Source organism: Macaca thibetana, chromosome 15, assembly GCF_024542745.1.
Source record: "Macaca thibetana thibetana isolate TM-01 chromosome 15, ASM2454274v1, whole genome shotgun sequence".
In the NCBI taxonomy this organism is placed as follows: domain Eukaryota; kingdom Metazoa; phylum Chordata; class Mammalia; order Primates; family Cercopithecidae; genus Macaca; species Macaca thibetana.
This window is the reverse complement of record NC_065592.1, coordinates 96,123,114-96,136,832: the sequence shown is the minus strand read 5'-3', so window position 1 is coordinate 96,136,832 and position 13,719 is coordinate 96,123,114. Positions and strand designations below refer to the sequence as shown.

Below are 13,719 nucleotides of genomic sequence, written 5' to 3'. Positions count from 1 at the left end.
ATAAGGGTGTGGAGATGGACAAGTCCGTCTGCCACAGGAACTTATTGAGGTGGCCTCCACAATAGGTATAGGTATATGGAAACATATATCCAAGTCTCACCAATCTGAGGTAATTCCTTGCCAGAGATTTGTATCACCAACATAACATGTATTTGGATAGTTCAAAGAACTGGAAGAGCTGGGCATGGTAGTGTGTGCCTGTAGTCCCAGCTACTCAGGAGGGCAAGGTAGGAGGTTCGCTTGAGCCAAGAGTTTGAGTTCAGCCTGGGCAACATAGTGAGACCCTGTGTCTAAAAAAAAAAAAAGAAAAGAAAAAAACTTGTAGGTTTTCCGACAGGGATTCATCGATCTTCTCTGGTATGTGAAAAAATACTACGCTGCCCTATTTTATAACGCCTACATTTTCCTTCTAATAACATTTCATAGGAATCTTATGAAATATGTCAGATACTTAAATCCTCACTACTTTTTAATGCCATATTGTGCTTTTTTTTATTACTAGTTCTTAATAACTTATTCTAAATATTTAGAGTAAGTTATTCCCTCTAGGCAGTATATTGTTTTGATAGATCATTGAAGGGACAACAGTAAATCTCTGGATCTCACTAGTGGAAATATTGACACATAATATGCACTTTAGGGACTATGGAGGAGATGCATGACAATACTGCTAATCCTGTGGGCTTAGGCTTTGTTCAAGTATATTCCTTGGATTAGATGATCAGCATTTGTAGTATGACCTTGGAACATTTCAGAACTCACCTAAACTTCTGTCTTTTCCATTTCATTCCATCAGGTTTATTGTGAGGGCTTAATGATTATGTTAATATATGTTGTGTGTGTGTGTGTATGTGTGTGTATACACACATGTATACACACACTGCATTATGTGGTATAGCAAGCACTCAAAAAACATTTTCTTAAAATCTAGTAAAAGAGTGGTAATGTCCATTAGACTCAAATAGTTTAGTAGGATCTGAGTATATGACAAAGTCAAAGTTATACTATTTCATTTAAAATGAGTGATTTCTGTTATATCTAGGAAGAACATGTTCTTTTCCAACTTGAAGAAGGGATTGAAGCTTTGGAAGCTGCAATTGAATATAAGAACGAAAGTATCCAGCGTCGCCGGAACTCACTTAGAGCATCATTCCATAACCTCTCTCGTAGTGAAGCAAATGTCTTGGAACAAATAGCTTGCCTGAGTCCTGTTGAGATTAGAGCTATTCTTTTCAGATATTTCAATAAGGTTTGTTTTTGAGGGTCAGAATATTTTTCTTATAAAGATGGGTCAAGATGCTTACATCCTACATTTTGAATTTTTAAAGAAATTGAAAGACTCAAAGATTTGATGGTGTAACTACAAATTTAAGCATGATTTCTCTTTATAGAACTAAATGTTGTCATCTGAAAGCTTTGTGATTATCCAAATATGTAGGCCTAACTTTGTGAGGTTCTTAAAGTTAGAGGGTCTTTCAAAAGAAGTCCTTTTTGAAAGTTTTTAAAACCAAAGAATTTAAGTTATATTCCTTGCTCATTATTTCTTGGATGATTTCTAGATTTGGATGTTGCTACCTGGCACTCATGAAAAATCAAAGGCCCTCCAAGTTTTGATTCCCTTTCCTTCATTGCTATAGGGTAGAGGAATCTGTACTTTCTTGTAATGTATTAGTTGAAATGAAGATGAAGTGGTGTATCAGTGGCAAAGATAATAATAGATTTTATTAACCTGAATGTGCCTAAATCAATTAAAATGTTGTATTTTTTACAGATTAAACCATTTTCTAATCCAGAGATGTTTCATAGCATTGAGAACTATATCCATCTTTTCTCTAATGTCTTTTCCACTTAAGATACATATTATGAAGTGTTAAACAATGAGATAACCCTTTCTCTGAAAAGTACATTCAATTTATGGGAATATCTGACAATTAATGAAAAATGAAACACTGATATTTTAAAATTAAGTCCTAAGGCCAGGCGCAGTGGCTCATGCTTGTAATCCCAGCACTTTGGGAGGCTGAGTCAAGAGAATCATTTGAGCCCAGAATTTGAGATCCTGTCTCTACAAAAAATACCAGAATTAGCCGGGTATGGTAGCATACACTTGTAGTCCTAGATAGTTGGGAGGCTGAGGCAGGAGGATCACATGAGCCCAGGAATTTGAGTTTGTAGTGAGCTATGATCATTACTGCACTTCAGCCTGGGGCAACAGAGCAACAGCCTGTCTCAAAAAAATTAAATAAAATTATAATTCTGTAAAATAAGGAAAAACAATGAAAAATGTTATGTACAGCCTCCTCTTGGATAATCGTCATCAGTAGTAAGCTGCTGTTACTGTTATTGATGAGAGTGCATCCTATTGTTGCATGTTTGGAGGGTAGAAAGATGGTGGAGTCCTTTGATGTAGATAACTCTTTATGCTGCTCTTTTTTTTTTCCCTGAGACGGAGTCTCACTCTGTTGTCCAGGCTGGTGTGATCTCGGCTCACTGCAACCTCCGCCCTCCAGGTTCAAGCAATTCTCCTGCCTCAGCCTCCTGAGTAGCTAGGATTACAGGCATGTGCTACCATGCCCGGCTAATGTTTGTATTTTTAGTAGAGATGGGGTTTCACCAAGTTGGCCAGGCTGGTCTCAAACTCCTGACCTCGTGACCCTCCTGCCTCAGCCTCCCAAAGTGCTGGGATTACAGGTGTGAGCCACCCCACCTGGCCCTTGTGCTACTCTTAAAGCAAGGCAACCTGACTAAGGTCAGTGGATTTTCTGATCCTGGGAACCCTTGTATTAATGATTATTTTTCTGGAGAGGTCATTAGATTATTAACAAGTTCTGTGATGTAGACATTATCTGAAGTATTTTTACTTTACATCAGCAGGGAAGAATCCAATAGACAAAATGCATAACATGGCTGGGTGTGGTGGCTTTGGGACACTGAGGTAGGAGGATCCCAGTGCTTTGGGACACCGAGGCAGGAGGATCACTTGAGGCCAGGAATTCAAGACTAGCTTGGGCAACATAGTGAGACTCTGTCTCTATGAAAAAATTTTTTTTTTTTTTTTTTTTTTTTTTGAGACGGAGTCTGGCTCTGTCGCCCAGGCTGGAGTGCAGTGGCCGGATCTCAGCTCACTGCAAGCTCCGCCTCCTGGGTTCACGCCATTCTCCTGCCTCAGCCTCCCAAGTAGCTGGGACTACAGGCGCCCGCCACTCGCCCAGCTAATTTTTTTGTATTTTTAGTAGAGACGGGGTTTCACCGTGTTAGCCAGCATGGTCTCGATCTCCTGACCTCGTGATCCGCCCATCTCGGCCTCCCAAAGTGCTGGGATTACAGGCTTGAGCCACCGCGCCCGGCCAGAAAAAATTTTTTTTAAAAAAATTAGCCAGGCATGATGGCATGTACCTGTGCTCCCAGCTATGTGGGAGGCTGAGGTGGGAGGATCACTTGATCTCAGGAGTTGGAAGCTGCAGTGAACTATGATTACACCACTGCACTCCAACCTGAGGTGACAGAGTGAGACTCCATCTTAACAACAACAACAACAAAACACCCAAACTGTCACTTATTTATAACATCCATTCTGGAGTTTAAACTTGGAATTGTCTAGATGTTTCAAGAATCTTTACCCTCTCACTATCCACTTAGACTAGAGAAGTAAAGTTACAGAATTATTAAATATAAACCACATAGATTACATTTAAGAAATTATGGAAGGGTGATTATTAGAGCAACAGTACATTAAAAATGAAAGGGTTGGCCGGGCGCGGTGGCTCACGCCTGTAATCCCAACACTTTGGGAGGCTGAGGCGGGTGGATTACAAGGCCAGGAGATTGAGACTATCCTGGCTAACACGGTGAAACCCCATCTCTACTAAAAATACAAAAAATTAGCTGGGCGTGGTGGTGGGCGCCTATAGTCCCAGCTACTTGGGAGACTGAGGCAGGAGAATAGCGTGAACCTGGGAGGTGGAGCTTACAGTGAGCCGAGATCGCGCCACTGCACTCCAGCCTGGGCAATAGAGCGAACTCCATCTCAAAAAAAAAAAAAAAAAAAAAGTAATAGAAAGTGTCATCAATTCAGAATTCCAACAAATTCTGTTTTTTTTTTTTTTTCCGAGATGGAGTTTTGCTCTTGTCGCCCAGGCTGGAGTGCAATGGGGCGATCTTGGCCCCACTGCAACCTCCGCCTCCCGGGTTTAAGCCATTCTCCTGCTTCAGCCTCCCAAGTAGTTGGGATTACAGGCATGCACCACCACACCCAGCTAATTTTGTATTTTTTTTTTTTAGTAGAGATGGGGTTTTACCATGTTGGTCAGGTTGGTCTCAAACTCCCACCTCAGCCTCCCAAAGTGCTGGGATTACAGGCATGAGCCACCGTGCCTAGCCTGAATTCCAACAAATTCAAAAGGCTGTTAGGTTGTTTTGTGAATATGTTGCAAAGCATTTGCCTAAGGACCCAATACCTGGCAGGAATCATTTACACTATGGAGATTAAGGAAATTGATCTTTAAGTAGCCTAAGAAAAGTAGATTATTATATTAGCTTATCTAAGACACACTTAACAGGTCAAAATATGTATTTGCTAGGTGGTGAATTTGCGAGAAGCTGAACGGAAACAACAGTTATATAATGAAGAAATGAAAATGAAAGTTCTGGAACGGGATAATATGGTTCGTGAATTAGAATCTGCACTGGACCATCTAAAATTGCAGTGTGACCGGAGACTGACCCTCCAGCAAAAGGAACATGAACAAAAGATGCAGTTGCTGTTACATCATTTCAAAGGTAACTTCCCCTTTTTGACAGGTAAAGTCGATGTGTAGGTGGGGGTACTGAAGGAAGACAGGACAGAATTTGATCACTTAAAAGCTCAACATGTTTAAATAGTTGCTACTTGTCTAAGTTTTTGGGCTTTACATGCTTTGGTTGCTGCATTTTGGGACAGTTGACTTTGTTGTAGGGCTATTCGTGCTTGGAATGCCATCCCTTCTGCCTGCCTCCAGTATGCACATAAGAACTGCTACAATCCTGTCAGCTTGTTGTTGGTCTAGTCTTTATGTAGAAATGTGGGATTAATTCAGGCTTTTTGGTATACAGTTGAATTTTTTTTTATTTCCCAGGGATATAATACTATCATATTTAAGTTATTTTCCACTCACAAAATTAAAGTGATAGGTTCTGTCATATTCCTAGTTATATTTCTGGTTATAATTGTCAGTTGATTATAAAATTTTCTGCATTAAAGTTATATCTTGGGTCAAAATTATACTGCCATTGATGGGCACGTACCATTATCAGTGAGCAGTAGTTCACCACCAACTCTGATAGAAAACTCTCAGAGTGATCTGGCCTCATTTTACCTAAGCATATGGCCAGTATACAGACAGCTACTATGGCAGCAAAATCATTGTTAGGTGATACTGTTACTCCTTCAATTCAAGCTGCTTAGTCTTGATTCTCATAAACCCATAACTGAAAATAGATCAAAAGGGATCTGGAAGAAGCAACCTGAGTAAGCAGAAAACTGGAAAAATCTGTGAATTTGAGTGTTGAGGCAATTTGCCTCTAAGTTAATTCTGTCACTGGTTAATTAGCAACCAGTTGCCTAATGACGATTTCCTTGCAAGATCTCACACATCATTACATTCAAACATGCTCTCCTTACCTTAGTTTAGTTCTGAAACTGATGTTTTAATATTTTTTAAAGTGACTGGGATTATACCACAAAAGTTCATGCTATGGCCAAATAAGAATATATAAAAACTTGGCCAAACACAGTGGCTCATCCCTGTAATCCCAGCACTTTGGGAGGCTGAGTGAAGAGGATCGTTTGAGCCCAGAAATTCGAGACCATCCTGGACAACATGGTGAAACCCCATCTCTACAAAAAATACAAAAAACTAGCCAAGCGTGGTGGCACGCGCCTGTAGTCCCAGCTACTTGGGAGGCTGAGATGGGAGGATCACCTGAGTCCCAGAGGTTGAGCCTGCAGTGGCTGTGGTCACACCACTGCACTCTAGCCTGGGTGACAGAGTAAGACCCTGTCTCAAAAAAAAAAAAAAAAAAGTAAAAAAGTCATTCATTTCTATAGCTGTACAAATTGTTCATAACAAAGTTGTGGCTGGGTGCAGTGGCTCATGCCTATAGTCCCAGCATTTTGGAAGGTTGTGGTGGGAGGCTTACTTGAAAGCAGCCTGGGCACCATAGTAGGACCCCATCTGTATTAATCAAGGATCTCTAAAGGTACAGAACTAATATGATATATATACACACACACACACACACACACACGAGATATATAAAATATATAGGATATCGGACATATATATATAAATATAAAGGGGAGTTTATTGTATTGACTTACACGATCACAAGGTCCCACAATAGGCTGTCTGCAAGCTTGAGGAGCAAGGAAGCCAGCCCAAGTCTCAAAACTAAAGAACTTGGAGTCTGATGTTCGAGGACAGGAAGCACTCAGCATGGGAGAAAGATATAGGCTGGGAGGCTAGGCCAGTCTCACCTTCTTATGTTTTTTGCCTGCTTTATATTCATTGGCAGCTGATTAGATGGTGCACCAGATTAAGGTTGGATCTGCCTTCCCCAGCCCACTGACTCAAATGTTAACCTCCTTTGGCCACACCCTCACAGACACACCCAGGATCAATACTTTGCATCCTTCAATCCAATCAAGTTGACACTCAGTATTAACCATCACAAGTCCATCCCTTGTCAACTTGAACTCATGTATACACATCTCCTGAGATCATACATAATCTTCAAATAAAGATAATAGGTTATAATTACACCTAACATAATACAGCTGTCCTTTGTACAACCAGAAATGCACCAATCCCTAACCCAAACGCTAATACAGAAAGTTAACAATACTTAAATGCTGATGTGAAGTCAATAAACCTTGTGTCACGTGATAAAGGAAAAGGAAATAAAATGAAGATATTTTCTTTGTACGAGTGTATACATGCACAAACATGTTTTTAACAAAATAAGGAGGAAATATGACAGTTACAGTCCTCGTTTCTGCAGCTGGTCACGTGGTCATAGCTGGTATTGATGACTACCTTCTTCTGCTACCCATTCTGTATTCCCTTTGCCTTCAGCAAACACCTCAGCAGGTTGTGGGCTTTTTTCCTAGTGGAGTGACCCAAACCTTCATTCCTGAAGGGTCTGGACCATTTGTAGTCCTGACTGGATTGGGCTGTTGTAGTTTCCCATTGACCTTAATCACAAAGCATGGTAATATTAAGCGACGCCCTAATGGATCTCCTGTATTTCGTGCATACTCTTCCTTACTTCTGTTATGGAGGAGTAGACTGATTTCATCTTGATAGTCCAGGTCACCCAGCCAACACTGTAACTCCCTTCTTAGCCTGTTGACTTAAAGGTAGGTGGAGCCCAAAGTGTCCAGGTGGCAATCTTAACTTTTAATTGTGTGTCTCCTGGTGGCTGTGTTCCTTCCTCTGGAACAAAGACCTCTAGGCCAGCAGAACGTAATGCTGCGGGAACAGAAAGCAAAAATGTTGCTACTGGATCACTAGGGGTGATGGTGGGTGGTGCCACTTCCACTTCCACCCCTTGGTCCCTGGACCCGTGAATCCTGGCTATGGGAGAAACAGTATCATGTATTGGATGCTGATGCAGAGCATATATGGCCTTCTGGAGAACTTTGTCCAGCCCTGCAAAGTATTATCATCTAGTTGGCGTTGTAATTGTGACTTCAAAAGGCCATTCCACTGTTCTATCAATCTAGCTGCTTCAGGGTGATAGGGACCTTCATCCTGTGAATGACCAGTGAATCCCATGAGCATGAGCCCACTGCCGCACTTCTTTAGCCATGAAGTGAGTGACTTGGTCAGAGGCAATGCTGTGTGGAATACCATGACAGTGGATAAGGCATTCTGTGAGTCCACGGATGGTAATCTTGGCAGAAGTATTGCATGCAGGATAGGCAAACCCACATCCGGAGTTAAGTGTCTATTCCAGTGAGGACAAACCTCTGCCCTTTCCATGACAGAAGAGGTCCAGTATAATCAACCTGCCACCAGGTAGCTGGCTGATCACCCTGAGGAATGGTGCCATATTGAGGGCTCAGTGTTGGTCTCTGCTGCTGGCAAATTGGGCACTCAGCAGTGGCTGTAGTCAGGTCAGCCTTGGTGAGTGGAAATCCATGTTGCTGAGCCCACGTTCCTGCCACCATGGCCACTTTGTTCGTGGGCCCATTGGGCAATGAAAGGGGTGGCTGAGGAAAGAGGCTGAGTGGTGTCCACAAAACGGGTTATCATATCCGCTTGATTATTAAACTCCTCGTCTGCTGAGGTCATCTGTTGGTGAACACTCACATGGGATACAAATATCTTCACAGTTTTTGACTACTCAGAGAGGTCCATCCACATCTCTCTTCCCCAAAATTCTTTGTCACCAGTTTTCCAATCATGCTTCTTCCAAGTCTCTGACCATCCAGCGAAACCACTGGCTACAGCCCATGAATCAGTATATAACTGCATATCTGGCCATTTCTTCTTCCATGCAAAGTGGACAACCAGGTGCACTGCTCGAATTTCTGCCCACTGGGAAGATCTCCCTTCACTGGTGTCCTTCAGGTATATCCTAGAAAGGGGCTGTAGTGCCACAGCTGTCCACTTTCAGGTGGTGCCTGCATATCGTGCAGAACCATCTGTGAACCAGGCCCTAGTCTTCTCTTCCTCTGTCAACTGGTCATAGGAAACTGCCCATGAGGCCATTGGTGCAGGCTGGGGAGAGAAGGAAGGGTGGTGAGTGGAGACCATGGGCATTTGTGCCACTTCCTCATGTAACTTATGCCTTCAGGACCTGCTTGAGCCTGATCACATATATAGCATTTCTATTTGATGATGGAATGCTGCTGTGCACGACCCACTTTATAGCTAGATGGGTCAGAAAGCACCCTGTTCATGATGGGCAGTTCAAGTCACATGGTGACTTGATGACCCATAGTCAAACATTCAGTTTCCACCAAAGCCCAGTAACAGGCCAAGAGCTGTCTCTCAAAAGAAGAGTAGTTATCTACAGAAGATGGCAGGGCCTTGCTCCAAAATCCTAGAAGCCTCTGCTGTGATTCACCTATGGGGACCTGCCAGAGGCTCCAAACAGCATCCCTGTGTGCCACTGACACCTCAAGCACCATTGGATCTGCTGGGTCATATGGCCCAAGGGGCAGGGAGCTTGCACAGCAGCCTGGACCTACTGCAGAGCCTTCTCCTCTTCTGCACACCATTCAAAACTGGCAGCCTTTCAGGTCACTCGATAAATGGGCCAGAGTAACACACCCAAATGAGGAATGTGCTGCCTTCAAAATCCAAATAGGCCCACTAGGCATTGTGCCTCTTTTCTTGGTTGTAGAAGGGCCAAATGCAGAAACTTATCCTTCACCTTAGAAGGAATATCTCGACAGGCCCCACACCACTGGACCCCTAGAAATTTTACTGAGGTAGAAGAGTTCATCATTTTCTTTCATCACTTTGTCCACTGAACTTAGGAGCAACCAACCAGCTTCATTATGTTCCGTGGTTCTCCACATATGGTCAAATTTATTACGTATAGAGTCACTAAACTCCTTGCCTCTCATGAGCAGTGAATCAGGAGTGTCAAATGCATTTATTTTGCATAATTCCCTAAACAGTTCATGCCAAGGACTATCAGTGTTCTCCATACTATTAGAAGTAGAGTCCTTAGCATTTTTGGGTCTAATCAGATTAAGCAGCCAACTCCAGAAACCCCAAAACCAACAAAAGAACTCCATCCTTAATATTCTGTTCCTCTAGAACCACTCCTGGTACCAAAACCTGTATTAGTCAGGGTTCTCTAGAGGGACAAGGGACAGAACTAATAGAAGACATATATATATATAAAAATATATATAGATAACTATATAAATATATATAGATATCTATATAAATATATCTATATATAAATATATCTGTCTACATATATATATAAAGGGGAGTTCATTATTAACTTACACAATCACAAGGTCCCATGGTAGGCTGTCTGCAAGCTTGAGGAGCAAGAAGAGCCAGTCTGAGTCTCGAAACTGAAGAGCCTGGAGTCTGATGTTCAAGGACAGGAAGCATCCAGCATGGAGAAAGATGTAGGCTGGGAGGCTAGGTCAGCCTCGCCTTTTTATGTTTTTCTGCCTGCTTTATATTCACTGGCAGCTGATTAGATGGTTCCCACCAGATTAAGGGTGGGTGTGTCTTCCCCAGCCCACTGACTCAAATGTTAACCTCCTTTGGCAACACCCTCACAGACACAGTCAATACTTGGCATCAATACCTGACATCCAAATTGTGGCTGAAAACAAACCCATTCAGGTAACAGATATGTGTAACATGCTTATATAGTCCAGGGGCTGTGTTAAAAACATAATTTTGCAGCTGGGCATGGTCGCTCATGTCTGTAATCCCAGCACTTTGGGAAGCCGAGGCAGGTGGATCACGAGGTCAGGAGATGGAGACGATCCTGGCTAACATGATGAAACCCCGTCTCTACTAAAAATACAAAAAAATTAGCTGGGTGTGGTGCCAGGCACCTGTAGTCCCAGCTACTCGGGAGGCTGAGGTAGGAGAATGGTGTGAACCCAGGAGGCGGAACTGGCAGTGAGCCGAGCAGCTCGCGCCACTGCACTCCAGCTTGGGCAACAGTGTGAAACTCTGTCTCAAACAAACAAACAAAAACATAATTTTGCATCATTTATTTAAAACTGATTTTAAATGCAAATTTTTGTTGTATAGAACAAGATGAAGAAGGCATTATGGAAACTTTCAAAACATATGAAGATAAAATCCAGCAGTTGGAAAAAGATCTTTATTTCTATAAGAAAACCAGCCGGGATCTTAAGAAGAAACTTAAGGAACTGGTAGGGGAAGCAATCCGGCGGCAACTAGCACCATCAGAGTGTAAGACTTTTAGTGTTGTCACTCTGTTTCTCTAGCATTTGGTGAAGTCATGCCAGCTTTGTAGTGTAGCCTTTACCAATTGATTGGGTTACTTAGGATTGGTACTTCTGTTTGTCTCTGTAAACAAAAATCGTTGTCTAAGATAGAACCACATGAGAAGTGGATGAATGAACAAATTTATAGATGCAAAGGAAATGATCAATTATTGATTGTCTGCCATGTGCCAGGGGCTTGTTGACCTTAACTCATTTAATCCCTAAATTAACTCTATAATCTAACATAGCTGTTGTATTTCAATTTTATAGTAAATTAAGCCTTCTGATTATCATTTAAAACGGTGTAAGGTAGATAAGAGTAAAAGTATGTATTTTTAAGATAAATCAGGTCTTTTTATATATCATGATCCCTGGAAATTAAAAAATATAATAGAACCTATTTTTAAGACAAAGATGTTTCCTTGTATAATTATATGTAGATACGTAGATTTAGCGCATTCCTAAATGAAATGATAACATATGACAAAATATTATACTTTGCAAAAGTAAAAAATACTATGAAGGTAATATATTGCTATGATTAAAATATACCCTCTTTAAGATAGCTGAATATATAGGAATGAATATTTCTAAAATAATAAAGTCTACATTGTATAAAAGAATTAGCTAATAATTCTAATAACTTAATTGTAATAACTTCAGTAATTTAAGTATGGTTTATGAAAAGTTGACTTTAAAATCTTTTAGGCACACACTGATTTTTTACCTGGAAAGAAAACTACTTAAAGATGGGCACACAAGATGTAAGAAGACCAGTGAAAAATAATATGGATGAGCAATGAAGTGATACATGCTGAATATGTAATAGAAGTAGAATTGGTCAGGTGCAGTGGCTCACGCCTGTAATCCCAGCACTTTGGGAGGCCAAGGCGGGCGGATCACTGGAGGTCAGGAGTTCAAGACCAACCTGACCAACATGGTGAAACCCCGTCTCTATTAAAAAATACAAAATTAGCTGGGTGTGGTGGTGTATGCTTGTAATCCCAGCTACTTACGAGGCTGAGGCAGGAGAATCACTTGAACCTGGGAGGCTGAGGTTGCAGTGAGCCGAGATCATGCCATTGCACTCCAACCTGGGCAACAAGAGCGAAAGTCTGTCTCAAAAAAATGCTAACTTATATTTGTGACATTTATCATGTATAGACATTTTCAAAAATAATTCCCTTTAGCCCCCAAACTCAGGATAGGCTGAGGTCTGCTAACTGCATTTTCAGATGAGGCCATTGACGCTTAGAGAAGGCAAGTGACGTATGGACAGAACAAAAACTATAACATAGTCAATGTTGTCCCTCATCTTCTGACTGCTGGTTCAGTATTCCAGGATAAAAGTTGCCTTAGGATAAAGATGTGATACAAACACACAAATCCTGCCAAAGAGATGGCACTTTCTGATTCTCAGTACAGTAATACAGAGGTACTTACCGATCAACTCATTGGCTTGAATACTGCTGGCTATATGTAGCTACCACTTTAACTTGAAACATTACTTGCCAAAAATTAAAAAGTAAACAGGTATCAAGTAAGAAACAGAATAATCAACATAAGACCACTTTAGCTTTTAAAAAAAGTCTACTGTCAAATTTGAGGTATCTGATATTAGACATCTAGTTTGTAAATGGCCCATGTTTATGCCACTGAGTCTACTAGACATTTCTTTAAAATGACAATGTGATATACAGGTTTAAGAAATCAGGATCTTCATCCTGCTCTTTAACCAAACACACAAATCTCAAACACAGTTAATTTTGGAGAGGTGTACAATGAGAATAACACTGTTCTGACCAACTAACCCAAGGAGTCTAGTCTTGATAATAACGTTGGAGATACTATTTCAGCTAATTTGCTATTCTACTTAGAAACATTTAAAATACTTCTATTTTTGGCTATAAAAAGTAATGTATAGTCATTATAGAAAAATCTGGGCCGGGCGCGGTGGCTCAAGCCTGTAATCCCAGCACTTTGGGAGGCCGAGGCGGGCGGATCACGAGGTCAGGAGATCGAGGCCATCCTGGCTAACACGGTGAAACCCCATCTCTATTAAAAATACAAAAAACTAGCCAGGCGAGGTGGCGGCGCCTGTAGTCCCAGCTACTCGGGAGGCTGAGGCAGGAGAATGGCGTAAACCTGGGAGGCGGAGCTTGCAGTGAGCTGAGATCCGGCCACCGCACTCCAGCCTGGGCGACAGAGCCAGACTCCGTCTCAAAAAAATTAAAAAATTAAAATTAAAAAAAAAGAAAAATCTGAAAATGAAGAAAACAAATCAGTTATAATCCTACCCACATTTGAGCATAATTCTTTTCATATTTTCCCCATGCTTTAAAATATACAGTTGCAACTATATTGGGGATATAGTTTACACTATATCCTATCTCATAATGCTACTCTAATATAATGACATGAAACAAGGTTTGTTTGAATTATAAAATGTAGCAATTTATGTCAAACTGAGTTCCAGAAAATGTTTTACATGCTTAATATTCAGTATCCTAGTTAATAAATAACTATCTTGGTATTTGGTACAGTGTTTTTTTTTTGTTTATTTTTTGTTTGTGAGATGGAGTTTCATTCTTGTTACCCAGGCTGGAGTACAGTGGTGCTATCTCAGCTCACTGCAACCTCCACCTCCTGGGTTCAAGCGATTCTCCTGCCTCAGCCCCCCGAGTAACTGGGATTGCAGGTGCCACCACCAGGCCCGGCTAATTTTTTGTATTTTTAGT

General features: G+C 41.3%; 1 protein-coding gene across 3 annotated transcripts in view; it reads left to right on the top strand.

Annotated features, from left to right (window-relative positions):
• The window catches only part of KIF27 (kinesin family member 27), an 85,739-nt gene that overhangs the window by 68,546 nt on the left and 3,474 nt on the right, over positions 1-13,719 (top strand). For 2 of the 3 annotated variants that reach the window (XM_050761675.1, XM_050761676.1), the window contains 3 exons: positions 1,043-1,249; positions 4,581-4,779; positions 10,782-10,946. In XM_050761675.1, coding sequence (XP_050617632.1) covers positions 1,043-1,249; positions 4,581-4,779; positions 10,782-10,946 — 571 coding nt within the window. The remainder of the gene's footprint in view (positions 1-1,042; positions 1,250-4,580; positions 4,780-10,781; positions 10,947-13,719) is intronic. The other variant, XM_050761677.1, reaches the window with a different exon arrangement.